Source organism: Chlamydotis macqueenii, chromosome 1 (genome assembly GCF_036417535.1).
Source record: "Chlamydotis macqueenii isolate bChlMac1 chromosome 1, bChlMac1.mat, whole genome shotgun sequence".
Lineage (NCBI taxonomy): Eukaryota > Metazoa > Chordata > Aves > Otidiformes > Otididae > Chlamydotis > Chlamydotis macqueenii.
This window is the reverse complement of record NC_141556.1, coordinates 126,562,747-126,587,236: the sequence shown is the minus strand read 5'-3', so window position 1 is coordinate 126,587,236 and position 24,490 is coordinate 126,562,747. Positions and strand designations below refer to the sequence as shown.

General features: G+C 37.2%; 1 protein-coding gene across 11 annotated transcripts in view; it reads right to left on the bottom strand.

The window, feature by feature from the left end:
* Positions 1–24,490, bottom strand: part of DMD (dystrophin) — a 1,302,935-nt gene that overhangs the window by 756,801 nt on the left and 521,644 nt on the right. For all 11 annotated transcript variants that reach the window (XM_086766697.1, XM_086766715.1, XM_086766672.1 and 8 more), the window contains 2 exons: positions 16,941–17,120; positions 9,752–9,927 (listed from right to left, as the gene is read on the bottom strand). In XM_086766697.1, coding sequence (XP_086622823.1) covers positions 9,752–9,927; positions 16,941–17,120 — 356 coding nt within the window. The remainder of the gene's footprint in view (positions 1–9,751; positions 9,928–16,940; positions 17,121–24,490) is intronic.

The window sequence follows — 24,490 nt, the reverse complement described above, 5'->3', positions numbered from 1 at the left end:
AATTAAACTGTGATTCAGTAGCTACTGCAGTTTTTAAAACAGGCTTGAGACAATGTCTTTTCTCAGTTGTGCCACAGTGTATTCTTGACTGTACTTCTTTATTGCACTAAGTATTATAATATTTGTATCTAGTTTGTAACTGATTTTCCTTTTGTAGCAATACAATAAAATAAAAAAAAAAAGATCTAGGAAAAAAAAAGCTGTGTCTTTTAGTTTTCTTTGTAAATACAGGTTGTATCATTTACATCCAATTGAAAATCTACTAAAACAAGAACTTGAATATCCATCATATATTTGGAGGAATTAATTCTTTTATAAAAATATAGTCCGTATTTATAAGAACTAAAATACAACGATGTAAGGTAAAATCAGGTGCCATAGAAATCTAGATACACAGAAATGAAAACTGAATATAAGACAGATTTCCACATTTCACCTAATATTTATGCCTCCCTTTTTTTCCTTCTCCACTGTGATCTTTGTAACTCTGTTTAACAACACAGTGTGGAAGACTGAGTAATAAATAATGAAAGCAGAAGAAAGAAGAATCATATCCTGCCTTAATCCTAGCCCAATAATCTACATTCAAATAATAAACTCTTAGGAATAGTTTTAATAAAACAATTCCTAATAATGCTATTTGAACACGCTTTAAAGGAGAAAAAAAATATTATTGTGAAGTAATGGAAGGTACAGAAATCTTAAATCTTAAAATGAATTAAAAGTTACAAGGTGGAAGACAAAAGAAAAATCCCAGATGGTTCAGGGAATCTCTGCTGGTACCAGATTCTAATCTCTGAAATCAAACTCCACTGCCAGTTAAGAGCTTCCTACCTCAGCTTTTTTCTGATCCTACGTGACATTAAATCAATTTTAATTCTTGAAATACAATGTTATCCTCTGTTCTGCATATAATAATTGCACATTTAATAAATGTTCTTATGAAATTTTAAGACTAGGAGATGGCAAAATTATGCAATCCAGTACTTCCATATAAAACTGGAATACTGTGTATGCAACAAGTTGCAAGCACTAACTGCATATCTAATCCTACTGATTTCAGGAGAATGATGAAGGCATGTTTTTGCAACTGTGACTTCAGACTGTTCAACACATCTTAAAACAGAGAACACACAATTTTAAAGCTAATGGATTGGATTACAACATAAAAACAAAACAACCCACAGTTCTTCCTAACATAATTCTGTATATAATTACCTGTATTCAAGATCTAATGACAATTGCCACATCTCTGCCCAGTGTAAGAATAATCAGTGATGTGAAGTTGTACAGAAGTAGTCTCTAGCACAGAGTTCCTGAAGCCCACAGTAAGGAATATATTTGGTTAGTTAAATCAGAGCAGCTGCCGAAGGACTGTTAGGCCACTTGAGGACTGCTGAGCTACAGGGAAGTCCCCAAATCCAGTGTACACTTTTCAAAAAAGATAGAGTAGTAACACTGTACTGTCCTGTGTTCCCCACAAGTATCTGGTTTGGGGCTTGACAGCAACATAGGCAAAAAGAGAAACAAGGGAAGCTGGTTTAACAGTCAAGATAGAATTTGGTCAGCCTACAGCTTCTCAACTATATGGGACTGCCACCCTCTTCACCTTTGGTTCTTCAATCTCAATAAGCACTATACAAGCCAGTCCCCCAAAATTAGTAGCCCAGGTTAGGGAAAGTGTTGCCACTCTCCGCTGCCAACATGCTCTCTACTTCCCATTCTCCTCATGGTCAACAAGTATACAGGCCAAGTACGCAAGAAAGTAATGACCACTTCTTTCTAAAGCTGGCTCTCTTGCTGCTCTCAACTGTTGCACCAACTGGATTGTTTTATAGCATTGGCAGGAAGCAGCAGTAAACTGGAGAACACCAGAGAACATCAGACACCTGACGACAACAAAGCTGAGTTTACCAGTCCCTCAGTACCAAAATCCCTTGACTGCAGGCAAAATCATATTACTTCTGGTGTTTGCTTGATGCTCAAGCTGCAGCTAAGCAGGACCACAGAGACCAACTTTCTGAAGAATAGCCTGGTACAGGATGGAAATTGACAAAGCAAAATGTTTACCCATGATCATTACTTCAGTTCTTAAAGAAAAGGACTAAGCCTCTGCTTCTGCAACATCCTCCCTGGAAGAGGAACGGGAGAATTTGGGACAGTTTTGACAGTACAACAAAATAATCAGGAAAACATTCCATGGCCTAGAGATTTATCAGATGGTGGTAAGTACTAGCCACAGCAGACAGCATCTTGACAGAACTGATCTCAGATGACAGATTGCTCTGTCTCTTGCAGTTTCTTCTGGAGATAAATACAACTTCACAAACAAAGGCTCCTGCCCAAAAAAAAAGGGCTATAAAGAGGGGTCAGAAAAGGATTAAAAGACATTAAAGTTAATTCTAAGTACCTTTTGCAGTACATAAATATCCTTAACATAAAGACATTTTTTCAATTACCTTGGGAGAAAAAAATCCTCTCTCTTACGTTTACCTTGTATAAAATCAGGAAATACAGGTAGAATATGGCATTTAATCATTCCGCTGTGATGACTGGACATTTCCTTTCTGAGTATAGCTGCAGTTACAAACAATATTAACTCTAGACTGATGTCAAAGAATCAATATAGTCTTTAAATCTCCTAAGTAAAACAATACGTTTGACATAAAAAAGTAATGCAATATTACCTTTCTGACTCAATAAAGTTGAGTGTAGGTAGAAATTGTTAAAATAAATCCATGGACACACTAAAACCAAATTACCGGAGACAATTACTCTAAATAATTACCTTATTTTCCTGTGCATGTTAGCTTGCTCCCCACCTAAAAATTCAATCTGCAGCAGAGGATTTACTCTTTACACAGCACTCATGGTTTAGTTTTCCAATTAGTCTTTTCTTCTGCTATTCCACAAGAGAGATACCATCTTTTACTGCTCTCACTGCCGTCTCTCTACAGGCCAGCACATGTCAGCTGAGTTCAAATACAGTCCCTTTTTACTCCAGAGCATGTCTGAAAAAACATCTTCAAATTTTTAATCCATGGCACTCATATTTACATGGAAGTCCCCCACAAATCGATTTTCTGGATCATACTAAGCCATATGCTCACTTCAGATTCCCATTCAAAACCATCCTGCTGAAATCACCACATGTACTTGTTAAAAAAATGATTCCTTGTTCTAGCTTTCCCTTCCTTTTCTGTATTAAATATGTGAAAAACCTCACCTTTACACCATTTCATAACTTAGCTGCATTTTGTTTTTCTCTTTCTGTGCACGGACTTTCTAACTTAAATACCCATCAGAGTATGACATTAAAGTCCAACTACAAGTCCCCCTATCTAATCAAATACCTTCTGGTAACCACTAAGTAACAGCAAGCATTAATTTGTTTATATTTCTCAATAAAATCAAATTCTGTTTTTATTAATAATCAAAGGGTTGACTGACTATAAACCTTCCATCTGCACAATATACCTTATAAATACCTCCTGTGGTTCTCACAGCCAACATAATCTAGCAAAAGAAAATAGTATACTTTAAACTCATATTTTTGCCTTTTTTTTTCACACACTGCCACAGTAAGATGATGACAGTGAAGTAACACGCATGCACCGACCTCCCACATATTTATACAAACAACTTGAATGTTGTACAAGTTCACACAGGAACACAAGTCATGAGGTATTGCTGCTGTCATGTGGCTATCACGCTGTATAATCTTTTGTCTAAATTGAACGAATTTCATCTTGAAACTGCTACCATGACTAGACAGTGGTTTCAGGACTTCATTCTTTCAACAGATAGAAACTGCCTCACAATTTCCTTTGCTCATTTGTTTTTTCCTTCCCTCACCAAACAAAACCACACCAGGCGTGTCACTGGTGTGTATCTTAGGCAAACGTAAGACCATTCGCTTACACATTGAGGTGGCAGGGAATGATACAACTCTGATCCAAGAACCACACTACTCAATTACTGCATTTCCACATCTGGACTGAAATGATCAGCTCACCAGTGGTGTTCCTCAGCTTGTAGCTCTTCGTTGCCTAGAATATATCAAAGCACAACTTTGCAGTATACAGTGCCCATTGGAAGAATTATTCTGTGATGAACTAATTTCCTGCTGTCTGTCTTCCTCCTCTATATTTGTAGCTGATGAGTCGTTAGTTGAAAATAATCTTGTCCTTATCTCCTAATTCAACAGCTTGTTTGTCCTAATAAATATTTTTATCTTCCTATTATTTTTACCTCAGTCCTCAAATAATTTTATTTATTTTCTGAATGATATTCTGGACCTCCCTCTACACTTGTGATACTACTCAGTTTAGCCTCATCAACATTGTGACCAGCACATTTCTCTAATGCACACAAAGACATCAAAGAAAATACTAGATCAATTCCAAGTATAAATTTCCTTCAGAAACTTCAGTAGTATCATCTTATTAGCCTCATAGTTCTCCTTCTTTAGCCAACTACCCATCTTACCACTGTTAAGGTACGGTTAAAACCACAGCCTATGGTTATAAACCATACCTTCCCCAGCCTGAGCAGTAATTCCTGAACTGTAACGTAGAGTGCTTGGCAGAAATTCTGATAGATCCACCACACATTCCATATGTAAGCGAATCACTTATGGCTAAGGCATATGAAAATCCAGAGGTATTTATAGAGTATGTTCATCAACACCATTTGCCTTCAGCAAACAGTTACTGGCTAGAGATGCAAAGCAATTTTAAATCCAGCCATCATGCCTTTCAGTGAGTGTCAACTGGTAACACTCCTATAATACAGGAGGTAATTTCAGACACTACATGTAAAGAAGAATATATATTCTCAGTGTATTTGTCACTCTGCCTTTTCCCACCTCACAAATAGGACAAAGGGTTAAAACCAAATGAGCAGTAAGAAGTTATAAAGTGTCCCTGTGTACAGACTTCAACATACCCATACCTCTTCTTACATTCTAAATGAAAATGTTTATAAATTATTTCTCCTGTAAACAACAAAAATTCTGTTGTGTCTCAGTCACTTTTTCCTTTCCTCTGGCACTGGCTACACAGACAGAACACCAAAACTAAGGAACACCAGGGAAATTGAAGACATGCCTTTCCTCTTTTTAGATTTGCTAAGTAATGTTAGATATCAATGCAAGAGTAAAAGCTGCATTTCCATAAGAGGATAAGGGTCAAAGAGCCCAATGAAGCTGCTGTAAAAGTGCTAAACAATCAGCATTTATTTCTAATATAATTAATGGTTTTAAAATAGAGGGAGGTAGATTTAGATTGGATATTAGGAATACATTTTTTACAATGACAGTGATGGAACACTGGAACAGGTTGCCCAGAGAGTTGGTGGATGCCCCATCCCTGGAAACATTCGAGGTCAGGTTGGATGAGGCTCTGAGCAACCTGATCTAGTTGGAGATGTCCCTGGTCCTTGCAGGGGGTTGGACTAGATGACCTTTAAAGGTCCCTTCCAACTCTAATGATTCTATGATTCTAACTGCACAGCAAGGGGTTATTTGAAACAATAAGTATAAAAAAAACACTTTCAAAGTAATTATAATTTTTCCTTTGACATATTTTTCTACAAAAAATCCAAACTTTTCTAAGTAATGAAGCATTAGAATCCCAAATACAATTAATTTTCAAAGAAACAAAGGCTACGCTCTAAAAAAAAATTGTTACTTTAACACTTGTTAAATGAAAACAACACTAGATGGAGCAACTATCCTATTTTAACATGCCCTTCACTTCAAAAGGCATAAAGTCTCTTTCAAAAATGAAGACTAACATTATCTCAATAATAATATTATGATAAACAGACTTTCCTTGGAAAAATTAGGAAGCATATACAAACTTAGTTACCAAATGGCAAAGAAATGTATCTTTGGACATTATTCAATAACATTAATACTACAAATACTTTTAAATTAAAAATTAAGCAGCTCTAACCTGTTTGCTATTTAAAAGTCTACTGTGAAGAGAATAATTTTCAGATTTTTCTGTGTTACACAAGTGACTTGTTTTTCCCTGAACATAAAAATACTATGAAAATGATACCTTGCAATCCTTTCTCCTATTTACAGTTATTTTTGGTCCTAAAACTTCAGCTGTGTTACATTTATGTCTAGTCCTAATGCCTAATACATAACTGTATTTTACAGCTCCAAGTATTTTTTTCCCTTCTCAGTTTTTCAAATTAACTCCTCTGGGAAAAGGAGCTTTCCTATGACCAGTAGCAGAAATTAGCACATGCCTGAATTATTCTGACATTTTTAAGCATTACTTTTGAGGTAGTTAGAGATGTTTTCTTTGGAGGGTGGAGGGAGAAGAGAAAAAAAAAGTCATCTGCCTTTTATCTCTGCTTTCCATCACTTATGTCAAAAAGTTGCTTTAGAAGGCAAGAAAAATCAACAGCTTATTTCCCATGCATTTATGCTTCAGTGAACTGGGGCAACGGAAACGTGACATGCACTCCTGTGGATGCTATTGGTCAAATTGTTTTACTTACTTTCTTCAGTATAAATGGAAACTCTCACAACTTCTAATCCTTCCACAGCAGTCAGAAATTTAAAAATAAAAAGCATTCTAGAAAGCTTGATGCTTTATTCTTAACCATCCGCTGTTTCTCATCAGCTAAGTAGCTGGAGACCATACTCGTATGCATGTCACAGAGTAGCCAAACTAATCTGTCTTCCTCCTTGAACCTAAGCACCTAGAAATTCACACTGCAGGTGCTGTGCATATTTAAGACATCCTCCAGTCTTTCTAAAACATTGAGATTATAGGAAAGCAAATCCGGAGCACAAATCTTTCCAAATATGTGGCAACAGAGCCTGATGCATTTATTTGAGGTATACTCTTTACAGCAACAATGCAGACTAAAGCTCGAGAACAGATGAAAGAAGTTGAGAAAACCTGGCAGCATTATTCACTACCTCAAAAAAAGCTGCAACCCTTCAATGTGCCTTTCCCCCTCCGGCCCCAAAAATACCAGGCAAAAGTATGCAGTGTGTTGTACCGTGACTGCAGACAGTGTTCAAAACAATCTTGTTATGCAACTTCAGAAACTGTTTGCAAGCATTCAATAATTGCTGGGTTTTTTAAAATAAAAAAAAAAACTAAGCAGTACAGTATCAAATTTATATATATGTATATCCTTGCTAGTTGCAATGCTTTAGGTAGACAACAGCTAAAACACTTAAAGAATTTATAATTCTCCGTTTGTATAAAACAAAGTATTTCTGAACATAAACAATTCGTATAATCCAGCTAATTCCTGCCCGCCAGTAGTTTCCTCGCATGATGACTTAAAGTCTGTAGTCTGCTGTACCCTGCCCATTTTACTTTCAGTACTAAGGCAAATCAAACTAACATGACCAAGGAGGAAAATATAGACTAATATTACTGTACTGGTTTTGGCTGGGACAGAGTTAATTTTCTTCACTGTAGCTAGCAGGTTTTGGATTTGTGCTGCAAACAGTGTTGATAATACAGGGATGTTTTAGTTACTGCTGAGCAGTGCTTACACAGAGTCAAGGCCTTTTCTGCTTCTCACATCCCCCCACCAGCGGGGAGACTGCGGGTGCACAAGAAGCTGGGAGGGAACACAGCTGGGCCAGCTGACCCCAACTGACCAGAGGGATATCCCGGACCATATGACGCCATGCTCAGCATATAAAGCTGGGGGAAGAAAAAGGAAGGGGAGTACATTTGGAGTAAGGGCGTTTGTCTTCCTAAGTAACTGTTACGTGTGATGGAGCTTTTGCTTTACTTATTAAACTGTCTTTATCTCAACCCATGGTATTTCCCACTTATACTCTTCCGGTTCTCTCTCCCATCCCTCGCTGGGGAGGAGTGAGCTAGTGGCTCTGTGGTGCTCAGTTGCTTGCTATGGTTAAACCATGACATTTACCTACTTAGTAGCTGAGAAAGGAACTTCTGCTGTAAAATGGTCTCCAATTTTATAATAATTTGGAGCTATTTAGAGCAACAACTTTCACAAGAAGATTGCAAAATACAGGTTTAAAAAAATCACCCCACTTCATTAGTTTTAACTAAGATAATGCTTTCCTTTATAACTGTAAATTCACATTTCACTTCCTTAGATTTAAGTCAAGGAAGATCATTCCTAAAACACTGTTTGGAAAAAAAAAGAAGTGAAATGTTTTAAAATATCAATTATTGAAATACTATAAAATTTCAGGGGAATTTTCAGTTTTAATTTTTCAATTTCAAGATTAAGAATATCAATATTTTCAAGGCAAGGACCATGCCATAACATAGGTTTAACTTTGCATATAAGACAACAGGGCCTTGATCCTGTTTGAAATCTTCGCACACGACTACTGAAACATTAACAAGAGTATTAATACATATAATATCTGTTAAGTAAAAACATTGCCGTCTAACAATTCCTTGAACAAATTAAAAACTATGACGATAGTCATCACTATTTTGAGTGCTTGGGAATAGATTAGCGAAATACAGCTCTCACCATTATTTACTGGTAGTCTAGGATACGAAAAAAAAAAAACAAAAAGGATTCCAAAGACAGATTTGGAGATTAGACTAAATTTGTTCAAATTTAGCTAATGAAGTTACTTATTTAGTTTAAGCACTTTCTATAGGATGAGTAATTATAAAATTTAACAAGAAGGAGGTGAATTACTCTTCCTACATCACATATATGGTATTCTTAACAAAATGAGGCTAAACTAGAAACCTTTTAGAAGGAGTGAAGAAGGGTAAGATAAATCCCACTTTAGATGCCTATGTATAAAAAAAGGTGCCTATAAGAATCTATTTTTACAATGAAATACTCCTTCAAGTAAAAAGAAAGTCAGATTTCTCCTATTCTTGATGTATCTTATCCTTCCTAATAAGTTAAAGACTATTTTACATGAAAATAACTTATCACTGAAAACACACTGAAATAAACAAAGATATTTTCTATAGAAATGAGACAATGAATGCAGTTTGACATTTCTTTCAGTCTTTCAATCTGTTACCTTGTAATATTTATGTTTATTAGAATATCAAAAAACATTTCCAAAACAAACATTGCAATGAGTGCTTGAAGTCTAGCTTATTAGCATCTTATTCAGAGATTTAGTACTTGATCCAATTCTACTTAAACTCATCAGAAATTTTTCTTGCGACTTTATTAAGTGTTCAGTATTAGTCTAAAATCCCTTGTGACTTGTACTTGGAGTTAGACAGGAAAAAATCTGAAAATGATGCTGCATATTTCACCAAATATTAACTCTGCCTCTGCAGAACTGATTTCTACTGCGGATCCACAAGCCAGAAAGAATACAACTTGAATTTTAGAAACCGGGCAACATCTGCACTACTAGTATTCAGACTATTACAGATTATTTTTAAATAATACAAAAAACTGAGAACTAATGGAATGCTTCCTGTCCTTCAAGTTTCAAGACTACAGCCAAGTGGGATCCCCATAATGCCATACATAAGGGCTTCTACTGACTATAATTACTATCACACTAGTATTGATGTGATGATTAATGTTCAATACTGTGGAACAGTTGGACTAGAACCACAAAAAAATCCACAACTCATCCTAAATAAAGAGATAATAATCAATCAGTATCTTAATAGAGAACAGAAACACAATTTTAATCTCAAAAAAAGTATACAGCAAGCTATTGCAGTAAAATGACTATTTTTGCCTTCTCATCCAAACTATCAGTATTCTATCTCTGTCTCTTAACGACTCTCACCTCTTCCTAATTTCTGAATCCACAAGGAGTTGCCTCTTTTTGTGGGGTGGAGGTGGTGGGAGTTCCTCTTTAGCATGCTTAACCAGGATTTGTTCTCTCGTGGTCACCATAGTTACCGTTTCCATTACAGTTGTCTGTGTTAGTGATGTCTGAGTGGTAGCGACAGCCTGCGAGATCTGTGAAAAGTATTAAAAAAGAGGTCACATATTGTTTGAAAGACTTCAGAAAAGGCTGTTTGGAGTAGCAACAGAAGATAATGAGAAACCGCTCCCTTCTGATCATAGATTGACCTTCAGAAAAAAATAACACTATATGCAACTCAAACCAAAGAGTTTTATCTGACTAACGCTGTGTGAACAAGATATCTGCAGAAGTCAATATCAAAACCAAAAAAGATCCTAAACAGAATGAACTTATGGCTCTCTCTAAATCACGCTGAATAAAAAAAAAAGAAAGAAATGAATGGTCAATTTTATGAGGGAATTGAATGGTAGCAAATACATAAATTGTTACTATTGCTGTATGCTACTCTTCCTCCATTCTGAAGATGTATTCTTTGAGAAGTAATAAAGGCATGGTAGCAGTACTAAATTACTGAATGTTTTTTTACAATTTATAATAATTTTCAAAATAAAGTGTAATCACAACCTACTTGCACAAAAGGACAGTTAGCTTTCTGTCAGTAAATCTCAAATTAGAAAACATGTACTAGAAGGCAAAAAAAAAAAATTGCATCAGTGTTATTCCATAATTAAAACCTAATGTTAAGGGGTCATAACATAGATTAATATACATAACATGTAACACTGTAAACACAACCATTCTAACACATTTAACTTTGTCCAGTAACATGAAAACAAAACCTTCATATAGTTCAGCTGCATAAAATAAAATAAAAAAAAAACACAAAACCAATTATGAGAAATATCTTCTGCTCATATTTGTTTAAAAGATATTGGTGATACACGGACTGCCTGTTTATATTTGTTTCCATATAACAACAAACTAAAAACTTCCCACTTAAACATAAGCAGCTGTTCTTAAATACCTTAACTCATAAGAAATGGGTCACTTCTTTTTTTGGTTCTGTCAGATGATGGCTCATTTGTCAAAATGCTCTAGTTACAGCTCCAATGAGCTCACAGTTTAGCAGCAGTGAAATTGAAAATAAAAGGAAGAAGTTATACCAGGAGCAGGAAAAGCATCTGGAAAAACAGAAGAGCCCTGCTTCTTTGCTTATTGCCAATGTACAAGAATTAGAAAGACTTTCCAGTTCAGCAACAGGAATGCCAGTATGTAAAATTCCATGAAACTAAATACACATACATAAATAATCTATTAGTTCTTGCATCAGAATCTCTGTAAGAGTATTGAGGTACCTTAGGTATTGAGATATTAGTGTTTCTATAAACAATGGAGAAGAGGCATACCAGGTAATTAACTATATCTCCTTTAATAGAATCATAGGTTTGGGTTGGATGGGTCTTTAAAGGTCACCTAGTCCAACCCCCGCCCTGCAAGGAGCAGGGACATCTCCAACCACATCAGGTTGCTCAGAGCCTCATCCAACCTGGCCTTGAATGTTTCCAGGGATGGGGCACCCACCACCTGTCTGGGCAACCTGTTCCAGTGTTCCACCACCCTCACTGTAAAAAATTTCTTCTTTATATCTAGTCTGAATCTATACTCTTTTAGTTTAAAACCATTACCCGTTGTCCTATCACAACAGGCCCTGATAAAAGCCTGTCCCCATCTTTCTTAAAGGCCCTATTTATGTATTGAAAGGCTGCAATAAGGTCTCCCCAGAACCTTCTATTCTCCAGGTTGAATAATCCCAATGTGCTCAGCCTCTTGCTGAGAGAGCTCGCTCAGGAGTGGTGCTCCAGCCCTCAGATCATCTTCATGGCCCTGCCCTGAACTCCCTCTAACAGGTCCATGTTCTTCTTATGTTGGAGGCTCCAGAGCTGGACGCAGTACTCCAGGTGGGGTCTCACCAGAGCAGAGTAGACGGGGACAATCACCTCCCTCGACCTGCTGGCCATGCTTCTTTTGATGCAGTCCAGGATGTGGTTACTTTCTGGGCTGCAAGCACACATTGATGGCTTATGTTGAGGTTCTCATCAACCAACACACCCAAGTCCTTCTCCTCAGGGCTGCTCACAACCCATTCTCCACCTAGCTTGTATTTGTGCCTGGGATTGCCTCTGTGCATTTGCAGGACCTTGCACTTGGTCTTGTTGAACTCCATGAGGTTTGCATGGGCCCACCTCTCCAGCCTGTCAAGGTCCCTCTGGACAGCATCCCTTCCTTCCAGTGTGTCAACCATACCACACAGCTTGATGTCTGCAGACTTGCGCACTCTATTCCACTGTCGATGTCACTGACAAAGATGTTAAGCAGCGTCGGTCCCAATATTGACCCCCGAGGTATCCATTTGGACATCAAGCCGTTTACCGCAACTCTTTCGAGTGCAACCATCCAGCCAGTTCTTTATCCACCAAGTGGTCCATCCATCAAATCCATGTCTCTCCAGTTTAGAGACAAGGATGTCATGTGGGACAGCACAAAATGCTTTGCACAAAATACTTTCTTATATTGAAAAAAATAGTGACAAGGAAAGGGCGACACTGTTAGCAACAAGCCTCTTCTCAGCAGGCAACAACAGTAAAGCTAAAAAAAACCTCGGAGAAAAACAAGTTCCTGCCAACACTGTCACATAGTCTTCAAAACAAAATCATCTTCCTGCTATTTGTCTAGTCTGCCCATGAAAGTGATGAGTAGGAAAGTCCATTATCATTGTAATTTTAGCAATCTTTCTTAAAGCAGTCAGCTTAATGCTATGCTTCCCCCTCTAAAAGAGCAGAATTTGGACTACTCAGAAGACTACAAAATTAAGATTCAAAGCAGATTTTTCTTTTTTTCATTTCTGAATTAATTATATCAATTGCAGTAAGCTGCTTGTGAACTGCACATATTTAGCCAACGTATGAACCACATAAATTTATGGAAGATAAAAATATCCAGTTGACTTTTTAATCACTACACTATTATGTATTAATACTCTTGTTTTAGTTGCCTCAACAAGATGTATTTGCTTTGATATTTTCAACTACAGAAATCATGACAATAAGGAAACACTTCCATATAGTTTTATTAGAAGTTTACACAGCACTCTTTTAAATTTTATTTTTAATTAATTTTATTTTGGGGCAGAAAGGAAAAGAAAATTAATGGTTCTGAGGTCTAGGGTTCTATGAAATTTGAGGATAAGACCTAATGTAATCTTTCCCTGGGTTGACTCTGTAGCTAAGAACACTCCAAATAATTTCTTGCTCTTTATATGCAGTTTTGGGCACAGTCTCCACTTCTTCTTCTCACAAAATTCTTATTACACTCAGTTTTACCCAAAAATCAATGATGTATCTGACACTCAAGGTCATATCCTGTCATGTTTCCATTTGCCAATCAATACTAGGGTACAGTTTACAGTAAAAAAAGGTGAAAAACAGAATAAAACACAGGTAGGGCATTGTAGGAGTCATCTGCAGCATACTACCAATTATACAGGAGTAATAGTTTCAGCTGGTGACTGGGAACTGTGCTTCAAAAGCAGGCAGTGCAATTATCATATGCTCAGAGCATTCAAGTCACGATGCTGTGGAGGGTAATGATTTACATGTCAAAACACTAAAGAAGTATTTTTCATGCTTAATCAATAGGAGTGGAGGTTAAATAGTATATACTTTCAAAGGAAAATGGAGATGTGAATTTGAAGTTCATAATCATTCTAATTAGAGACTGGATAAGGCTAAGAGGTACTGAAGATTACACTGCAGTGTAACCCTGCAAGATGAACTTGGTTCACAGAGTGCACACATTGTAAACGGTAAAGGAAAATCCTTAAAAATTCAAGGAAGTACCAAAATGGAAGTAACTTTTATTAGCTTCCCTGGCCAAAAAAAAAAAAAAAACAACCCAAAACAAACCACACTTCCTAAATCTAATCACTGAAGTGGTTTGTTTCAGGTGTTATTCAAAGATGGTCTGAATAACGACAGTGTAGTTTCCTCATCCCTCTAAGTTCCTGACAAAAAAATATGAATCTGAGAAGGGGCAATGCTATCTAGACCTTTAATCCACTAGAAAATCATATAAAAAGTGCTAAGGTGACTCACAAGGCTGCACATTAAAAGGCATTCAAAATACAATGTTTGCCTGCAGTTTCACACCAGCAAGCTAATCTTAGGAACATGTTAAAACTCATCTCTTTTCAGAGTGGACAAATTTAAATCTTCCTTTTCATCCTCTACAGGCAAATGTATGTACAATATGTGTACAACACTTCAGTAGCTCTATGTCATTTTATTTCTCTTTTATACGGCAGCCTGCCTTTAATGCTGTCATTTATTACTGCCTTTGGAAGTGCCCTCAGTCCTGATAAACACATAATTTTCCTTAACAGTCACTTTTGGAGCTGTCATCTGTTCTTTGATGAAATGTATGTATGTGAGTGGGGAAGTTCAGATGAAGAATGGTGTTTTCTTTAGTTTAGGAAGGTTTTAAGTACAATTTAGTGAAGTATAATGAACTCAGCAAAGGTGGGGCTAGAGTTTCTAATACTTATGCATCTAGTTGGGGAAGCTGTCCTTGTTTCCACTGTGTTGTCAACGAAGGAAAGTTGACATTTTCATGTGGACAAACTGCTTTTTAAAAGGTATCTCTCTCATCCTTGCCATCCACTAATTTGCAGCAGAAACTTCAGCCATGAGTTCAGATTAGATAGTTAAATTCAGCAGCAAGTCAGTTAAATGTAGGAGGACTCACATTCTACTTGCTGCACTTTTCCTTTGGGATGTGTAACTGCTTCCTATGTCTAGTTGGAGAAGCAGTTTTGAACTGAGGCTGAGGTTGTCTCTTCCATTTAAGTTATTTTGTTAACAAGTTAATAATTTAGTGACACTTTAGCAAGAGAAGGAGGGGAAATAACTGACAAAAATGTAATTACGAAGGTACTATGAAAATTATTAATGAATGGAATAAAGTTCATTTTGAAGTCAATACCTAAGTTTGATAAATGCGCACTTTCTGATACATTTTAGTGAAAAATGTTGTATTTGTCACCCTCTTCTAACTCCCTTCCTCCCCAGTTCATGATTAGAGAGAATAATTAGATATTTCAGAGGCATTTTTTCTTCTTGCAGTCTAAATGTGTCAATGAGCTCTGTAATGAATAAATGTATAAACCCCACTAACATTATCTGCCTCACCTAGATCAAAATACAAGGCAAAAAGTATACCATCAGTATTTCATAGAGGACATATCAAAAATGTGTAACAGCGCCTAAGGAAGCAGTCCTTCAGTTAGCACCGAACATGCAGTGTCTCCAGAATTTGAAGCGATATGCCCACAACAACATACTGACCCTGAGCCAAGCAAAGTAGCTTCTCCTTGGAGGAAAAGCTTATCAGTGAAATGTGCTGCTATGATAAGACAGTTACACTCTTCTGGGCATCCAAAGCATCTCCCACTTCTGCTGTTCGATGATATATGGATGCAGAGCCTCAGGATTGTTCACTTCATGAGGAAGCTATCTTTTCTGTAATTTAAGTTCCATTTCCAAAACTCGTATCTGCTTTTAGACTGATCAACAATCTAAATAACTATTGAACACTTTGGAGTGACTTACTAACTTCTTCAAATCTTGTCACCCTAGCCATCCCAAATTAAAAATGCATCTCTGGATTTTCCTCTGCATTGAAACAAGAGGCTTCCTAGCAAATACACAAAAGTAAAATCAAATTTTCAACTGTTATAAATCCTGTGTAGCAAAAACTTGTTTTGCCTTCTGTTACTAAGTGAAATTGTACCCTTTCCTCATTTTCTTCTCTTCTCCCAAACTGATTTTTCCAACTTCAGCTACAAAAACTGTATCACAGAGCAAACTAGAATATTAAGGTATGAGTTGCAAGCAAGGTTATTGAGAGGTACTCAGATCACTGCAGGAAGTATAGCAGCTTTCATTTAATTATTCAAACACAAGTTGGTGGAAGTATTAGTATATAGCAACAAAACAATGCAGCATGGTCAACGGAATTGAATCAAACTTAAACTACGAGAGGCCCTGTAGGGACAGGACAGAGGTGCATGCAGTAACATTCTGCTCTATGTCATCATAAAAAGTCTCAATGTCCATTACCATTTTACCACTCATACAATAATAGCACAAAATAACTCAATATTAATGAGATAATGGAATGGAAAAAAGTGAACTGATTCGAGTTTAAATCCAATAAGAAAAAGATGCTGACAGATGGCTAGGAAAAAAAAAAAGGATATCTTTTCGGTACTACACCAGAGCACTGATTTTTGTTGTCTGGTTTAAAAAAAAATGGGAAACTTTAAAACCTCAGTTTCTTTTTTATACCATACAATCATTTAATAACATAAAATCATAGAATGGTTTGGGTTGGAAGAGACCTTAAAGATCATCTAGTTCCAAACCTCCTGCCCTGGGCAAGGACACCTTCCACTAAACCCAGTCGCTCAAAGTCCCATCCAATATATTACAGTTAACATAAAGGAGCTGGGCAAAATAACAGCAGATTATATTATTTTTTCATTGGCATTTTGGCTACAAGTATGGATTGATTGATTTCTTTACTTTTCCAATAAACTTTTGTTCTTATGGCCTCTCTTTTTAATCTATAAATCAGCATAACATAAGCAGAAGTAAAATAGTAATCTATTATAAACTTTCACTGTTGAAAAGAAATAAAAATAATTTATCTTTAACTAGTAAATAGTTCTTACACTAATTTCAGACTAAGTGCTATTCCACAGAGACAGTCATAATAATAGTGCATTTGAAGTGATCAACTATCACAGGTTAAAAATAAATTAACCCAAAGGAGTATTTTCATTATGGATTGTATCATCCCTGAAAACACAGTTAACGATCCAAGAAAGTGATCAACAGCATAAAGAGATATCAAAAACAAAGAGATAAATAAAATTCTGGAAAGTTATATTACAGTTGTATTATGCTGTCCTAAAAATAAAATATATCTTAACAATCACATAGGGAAAACATTTGAAACAGTATGACAAACAGCACCAAAACTACTCCAAGCATTTCACCAGCAAAGGACTCGACTGTCACTAACTGACAAAATTATGGTTTTAACAAACCTGTTCAGAATTGCCCTCCACCTTCTGCACAAGGCTATCCCAGCGCTGAGCAAGATTTTCAAGACGACTTTCCAGCTTTTGAGCCACTGCTTTATTTTTCACAGCTACAAGGAGGTCTTGGCTGAGCGACTTCAGCTTACTCATCATTTGCCTTTTCATTTCTAGATCTCCTTTTAAGATCTGTTAAACACAGTAACAACAGGAAGAACAGTAATTCATACAGAAAAACAAACAAACAAATAAACCAACCCCACAAACTGAGAAGAAAAATCCTAAAGAGAGCATCATAAAGAATCGAAAATGGGAAAGGGTATTCCATACAAATACTTATACTTCCATGCTGTTGTCACTGTAAGAACTACTGACAGAGCTGACACAGTGGAATGGACACATTGCACTTCACAAAGCAACATAACATGACAGGTGGAGCAACTCCAGATATCACAGCATGCCTCAGGTGGTGACATAAATCAAAAAGCTAACAGTTGTGTGACATTAATAACCTTAAAACTGTACTAATGTTAGTGACTACATCAACATTTTGAACAATGTTCCTTTAAAGTTTTGTTGTACTTTAGTGAGGGGGGGGCTACGGTGGCAGCTTCTGTAAGAAGCTACAAGAAGTTGCTCCCCTTTGTCCAGTGGACTCAGCCAGGCCTAGGATGGACCCACCGCTGGCCAGGGCCGAGCCAACTGGTAGCAGAATGTTCCCTGACAACGCCTCTGTGATAACGTATTAAAGAAGAGGACAAACAGGGGGGAAAAAAAAAAAAAAAGAAGATGTGAAGAAGCTGGAGCAGGGGCAGAGAGGGGGAAGCCTGAGCCTTGTGGACCTTGCAGGCCTCACCCTTTGGCCTCCCGCCAGGTAACTGACTGGGCCTGACTTGGCCCGGCCTGGCTGCAAGAACTGGAGAGGAGATGAGATGTGAAGAGAACCTGAGAGGCGTCTGCCTGAGCTGATTATGAACAATTTCTTGTGAGAGAAACAGCTGCAGACGCCAAGGTCAGTGAAGAAGGAGGGGGAGGAGTAATGCTGCTCCTGGCAGACATTCCCCTGCAGCCTGTGGTGAAGACCATGGTGAGCCAGGCTGTCCTCCTGCAGCCCATGGAGGCCCACAGAGGAGCAGAGATCCACCTGCAGCCTGTGGAGGACCCCACACTGGGGCAGGAGGATGTCCGAAGGAGGCTGTGGCCTGTGGAGGTCCCGCTCGGGCAGCCATTCTGGAGGGACTGCACCCCGTGGAAAAAAATGACCCACGCCGGAGCAGTTCATGAAGGACTGAAGCCCGTGGGAGGGACCCCACGCTGGAGCAGGGGAGGAATGTGAGTTCTTTCTCCAAGAAGGAATGAGCAATGTGAAGTGACATGTGATGAACTGACCATAACCCCCATTCTCACTTCCCACCTGTGCTGCTCAGGGGGGAAGAGACAGAGATAATGTTAAGCCCGGGAAGAAGAAGGAGTGGGGGGAAGTTTTCTTGGTCTCTTTCCCATTATCCTGCTTTGTTTTTAATAATGAACAAATAGTTTTCCCCAAGTCAAGTTTGTTTTGCCCATAATGCTAACTTTAAGAATCTCTGCCTGTCCTTATCTCAAATCTCAAGGCTTTTTTCCTTATACTATCTCTCCCTATTCCCTTGGAGGGCGGGGGGAGTGAAAGAGAAACTGCGTAGTCTGGTCCTGAGTGGGGCTAAACTACAACAGTCATATATTGCATATTAAAACTCACTGGAAAAGTTTTCTAGAAACAGCCAGGATGAAAAAAAAAAAAAAAAAAAAGAAGAAGAAGAAAGCTCAAAGAAAATAAGTTTGGTTTTGGTAGTATTGAAAAATCATGTTTTTCTCATCTTCCTCAGATCTCAGCAGGCTCTGGTTACACGGTTGTAGCCTCCAGCTGCCGTACAGCTTGAACCCAGGGATGCTAATGGAAAAGGAGAAATCGTCAGTCTTCACATCTCTGCTGCAGGAAACTGCCAGGGGATCTTGGAACTCCTGAGATATACGCATGCAAACCTCTCTACGAAGTATGCTCTTCACAGATCCCAGAGCCATCCATAGCTCCAGTTCTCACCTGCCTTTATTTTTTAACACCTCTAGTGGTTTATTCCATGGATTTTTACACCTTAAGCATTCACAACCTACACCCTAATCTATGCTAACCATGGCCAAATTTTGAACTCTCTATGCAGCTGAAGATTGCAATCTAATCTCCAAAGCATGAAAGGGATAATTAAACAAATATTTAGACAACAAAGTTTAGACTACCTATACTTCGCTGTGGCTATATAATCCAAAAATGTAATCTAAAATACAGTTTAGTAAAAGAAAGATTTGTAATCTTTGTAATCAGTACTCTTTCAATTCAGATGTGGTTTGAAATATTATAATTAATAACAATAGAGACAGTTAATATCAAAATTGAAATTGACATATCCCTAAGAAATAGAGCTAACACACTTTATATTTAACTTTATATCTGTTTGCATAGTAGTAGATCTAACAGAAAGAGCAGACTAGATGTAAAACAATTTACCATCTCAAAATTTGAAGGATTGCTATATTTGACTTTTTTTTCTTGCCAACAGTATAGGAAAAAGGTCACGTGAAAGCCATCACATACACCGACTGAAATAATTAAAAAATGGTACCCTATGAAATAAGATTAGTGAATTCTAAACAGCAGTGGTTTATTTCCAACCTCCACAGCTGACAACAAATGTATAATGCACAACTGAGTTCAGCATCAATACTACATATATGGAGCACAATCAGTAAGTGAAACACCACTAGAAAGTGAAGGATGCTGAAACTTACTATGTCAAAGGTACTGCTCACTACTACCTTATCTGCTTTTGTGATAGCTACAGTTTACCTGTACTGAGGGATTCTGTTTTCACATTTCATTATTGAAAACCTGTCAAGATGCTACATAATATGCTCTAGTTTGGGGTTTTTTCTGTACAAGAATAGACCTAAAATACTAACGAGCTAACAACAAAACATGTATTTTACCAATCTGCAAGAGAATAAATTGTACTGTTTGCTTTATGAGATTAACAAATAATTCAGTCACAGCCTCTATCACGTGCATACTGTAAACTACAATATTTGAGCATTATAAAGTGATTTACTTATTTATTAATAATGTACTTCAAGTTTTTAATTATTGCTGTTTTTCTTTTCCTTTAATGTCACCAAAAGCTTTATTTGTTCATTTTCATACTCTAATTAGCAACACCTGCTGTAAAGTAATTGTTGGGCTGCGAATAGATTTATTCCAGTAAAAAATGGTGTAATATCTAGTTTATATCTTCTAGTAAGTAAAGAAATTTGCATTAAGTGAAGCAACAGAAGATTTAACTCTATATTAATGGAATTTTTACTATAAAAATATAGACTTAGATCTTGTATACCTTTGCAGTAGATCTCAACACATTATATGAAAAAGAGGAACACCATCACCTTCATTTTACCAACTGCAAAACTTAGGCACAGGGTATAAAAACAACCTATCAAGCCTGTACCAAAAATGACAGTAAGATTTCACCTCAATCTGTCCACTTATGTTCTACATTTTCAGTGCACCACATCCTCCAGTCTTTTTTAAAAACAAATAAACAGTTGTTTTAAGGAAATATTTTTAGAACTACAGCAACTACCCATCAACATCAGAAAAAAAAATGAAAATAAAGCAGTATTAATACACACACAAAGTGGTAAAGCCTAAACAGTTTTTCTGACCTTTAGACTAAGCAGATCCCAAAGGAGGGTTAATGACAAAATAGATAAATTTTCACATACAAATACTGAATGAATTATTTGAAACAAGCTATTTTAGATTACTAAAACACAAAAATTGCTTGCAAAAACCAGTTTTATCTGAACAAAAATTGTTACAAATACATATAATGGGCATAGTATATAAATTAAGAAGAAATCTAACTGATTTGATATCAATTTTAATGTGATGTTGGAACGGGGTGAATTGCTACACTGATCAAAAAATGTTTTACCCATTCATTTCAGTAACAATGAAAATGTGACTGCTAAAGCTGAGTGAAAAAGAGGGACAGTATCTGTACTGGATTTACATGGCAAGATTTTGGCAGCAGGGGCGCTGCAAGGATGGCTTCTGCAAGAAGAAACCAGGGGCTGCACCCATGTCAGACAGAACCAGTTCCAGCGGGCTCCAAAACAGACCCACTGCTGACCAAAGCTGAGTCCCTCACTGACTCCAGTGGTGCTTCTGTGAAAAAAAAATTGTTAATAAAATGTTAAAAAAAACACTGCACAGGAGCTGTAAGAGACAGGAGTGAGAAAAACATGAGAGAAACAGCCCTGCAGACAACCGAGGTCACAGAAGAAAGAGGGCGAGGAGGTGCTCCAGGAGCCAGAGCAGAGATTCCCCTGCAGCCCATGGAGAAGATGATGGTGAGCCAGGCTGTTCTCCTGCAGCCCACGGAGGACCCCATGCCCAAGCAGATGGATGTGCCTGAAGGAAGCTGTGACCCCATGGAGAGCCAGCACTGGAGCAGGTTTTCTAGCAGCCCCCTGGGGGATCCAGACTGGAGCACTGTTCCAGAAGGACTACACCCTGTGGAAAGGGCCCATATTCGAGCAGTTCATGAAGGACTGTCTCCCATAAGCAGGACCCCACGCTGGAGGGGAACAGTGTGAAGAAGCAGTTTCATGAGAAACTAAGTGTTATGAACTGACTGCAATATTTATTCCCCATCCCCCTGCGCCACTCAGCAGGAGAAGGTAGAAAAGTCAGGAGTGAAACTGAGCCCAGGAAGAAGGCAATAAATTAAACTAATCTGCCCAAGTCAAGTCTGTTTTGCCTGTGACAGTAATTGGTGGGTGATCTTCCTGTCCTCATCTCGACCAATGAGCTTTTAATTTTATTTTATTTCATCTTATTCTCTGCCCCTGCCTTGCTGTGGAAGGGGAGGGAGAGAGTGACACCTCACAGCCAGCCAAGGCTAATCCACTACAGAACCATAATCTTTGGGACATCCTGAATCTCTCCTACGTCAGACAGATTTCAAAATATTTTGTCTTCCACTGCCCAGAGCACATCTCAACTTCTATACATTAGAGTATTCTGACACCAAATGAAATATCAAAGTTTAATTTACCTATTTTTATTTATTTTGTTTTAACTGGCTCCTTCTCCCAGTTTGGGAGAATCACATCTAAGAAAGAATCCACAGAGAATCAATATTTGTTAATAATGGTGAGCCTGCAGTCAAATTATTAAAAAGGATTAAATTTTGGGGAAACACATACTTTTTAATACTAAGTCTAATAATCAGAATTTGAGCTGCAAAAATCTTCCAGCAGTCCTAAACCAGGAATCCATGTATGGAGATTTAGGTTCAGGAAAAATCTCAATCCTTCTGCTTACTCAAAATCTTTATTACTGTCTGAAAATATATGTATACCAACTACCAATTTAACAAATGTTGGTAAAAGAAAGGTTACTTTTAAGCAGTAATAGTGCTTAATATCTGAAATTCTGTCTAAACTAAAATTAACAGTGTATTTTCTCCCACTTGAGAAACATAAGATAAAATTACTGTGGAGAAGACACTGATGTATTCCTGCATCAGCAAGTAGTAGCTAAATTCTGATATTTTTCTAAAGTATCCTAAACTGCAAATATGCATGAAAACTACCAGCTGCTCTTCCTTATTTTGCCTTCTATTTGTTGCTATGTGATGTAATGATTAATGTGATGTAAGAGTCAATATTTTTGTTTCATTCTGTGAACAGGATATCAACAGACCCATTTCACTTCAGGCACTTTAGAAGGCTTAGGATCTTGTAAGAAGGGTTGTAGAATTTCAAATGAACATTAATAATGCTAAATGGTTTAATAAAATACCTTCAGAAATCTCCTTCAGGCTTAAGAGACTGAAATCTGGCTAAAAACCAAGACTTTAATCTTGCCAAGCTGTGCATATAAGAGAGACAGGAAAAATAGGCTGGAACCTTTTATGCTATACCATTATATCAAACCTAAAATTCTTAAGATCTAACAGGATAAACTAATACTGTAATTTCCTACTGAAAACAATTAGACAGCTGAGGACTGAGCTACCATTTGTTAAGAATACAAAAGTTTTGATATTAGTGAAAGAATGTATGTTTATTGCCTCACAGACTCACCTTTACAATTCTGGAACAAGTTGGCCTAATTATAAAGGTGATTTTTCACGACAGCTTCTCCTTTACTACATCCAAACACATCTCTATGGTCAAAATAACTTACACCAAAAGACAGGCATGATTTGCAAGTCAGGGTCAGGATACTATGATCCTATTTTTCCCTACTTCTAAGAGCCAGTCCCAGACTCAAAGAATATATTCCCTGGCAAGAATTTTCATGTGGGTAATGTATTAATACAAGTTCTTCATGATTCAGAGGAGCTTAAAATAGTAAAGCTTCATCCACAAAACTCCTGACAATTTGGCATTGTGTTAAGGTAAAAATACACATTCACTGGAATTTGGAGATGACTGCTGCTTGGTCTAAAACTCAAAAGAGGAATTCTAGAAGTAGAAAATACCTTTCTGCTACAAATCAAAGAGACTAAAGAGGCAGTGTTTCTCCAGCATACCACCAACATTTAGGTATCTCAACTAATGCATTATGGATCTGCTGTTTCTAGACATATCGAAGTTATTAATGTGTAAAAAAGATTAAGTTTCTATTAATAAATTCTGCCTGTTCTTTCAAGGATGATATGATTCTTGTTGAGGTTCTGGGGAATGGAAGAATCTCTTTATTAACTCTGGTGTTCAAACATTCAGTTTCACGAATGACCATCAATGCTTTCATGAGAGTAATGCTTAACAATTTAAGCTGGCAACACAATTAACTTCATAAGAGTGTGTGTTTATTTCATTATCCAAATTTATGAAAATACTATTAAAGGAAAGTATTCCCTTCTTCACGTCACATTTCTAAGCAATTCTAAAAGGTACCCAGACTGATCTTACCCTTAACGCTTTCAAACCATTAATGGCTTGCTAATTCACAACTTGTGACAAACATTTCAACCCCCAGTTCCTATCTCCTCCAGCAACTTGCTGAAATTCTCAGGTACTAATTTATTGAATAAATTCGATTTTCATGCCATAAGTTTTTCTTCATGAAGGTACTGTAAAGCATCCTGAGTTGCTCTAATTAATTATGCATTAATAAAAGCCTGGCTTGAAGTCAACTTCAAGACTGCTTGCACATTAGATTACTAGAATTTCCAAGAAGCATATACACTGAGACAACTGAGTACATGAAGACTTCCTTTCCTTTACAAAGACAGTGACTTAAGATTAAGTAGTCTTTAATCACTATCCAAATAAGTGCTTCTAAATATATGTTTTTATTAATCCATAAAGAGTTATTGAGGGGAAAAGGCAACCTCTCTTCCCACACCTCTCAAGTGGATGGACTGCAAGATGGAGACTGGGGGAGCACAGTCACTCCCACTGTAAAAGAAGATGAGGTTCATGAGCACCTGAGGAACTTAAACATACAAAGGTCT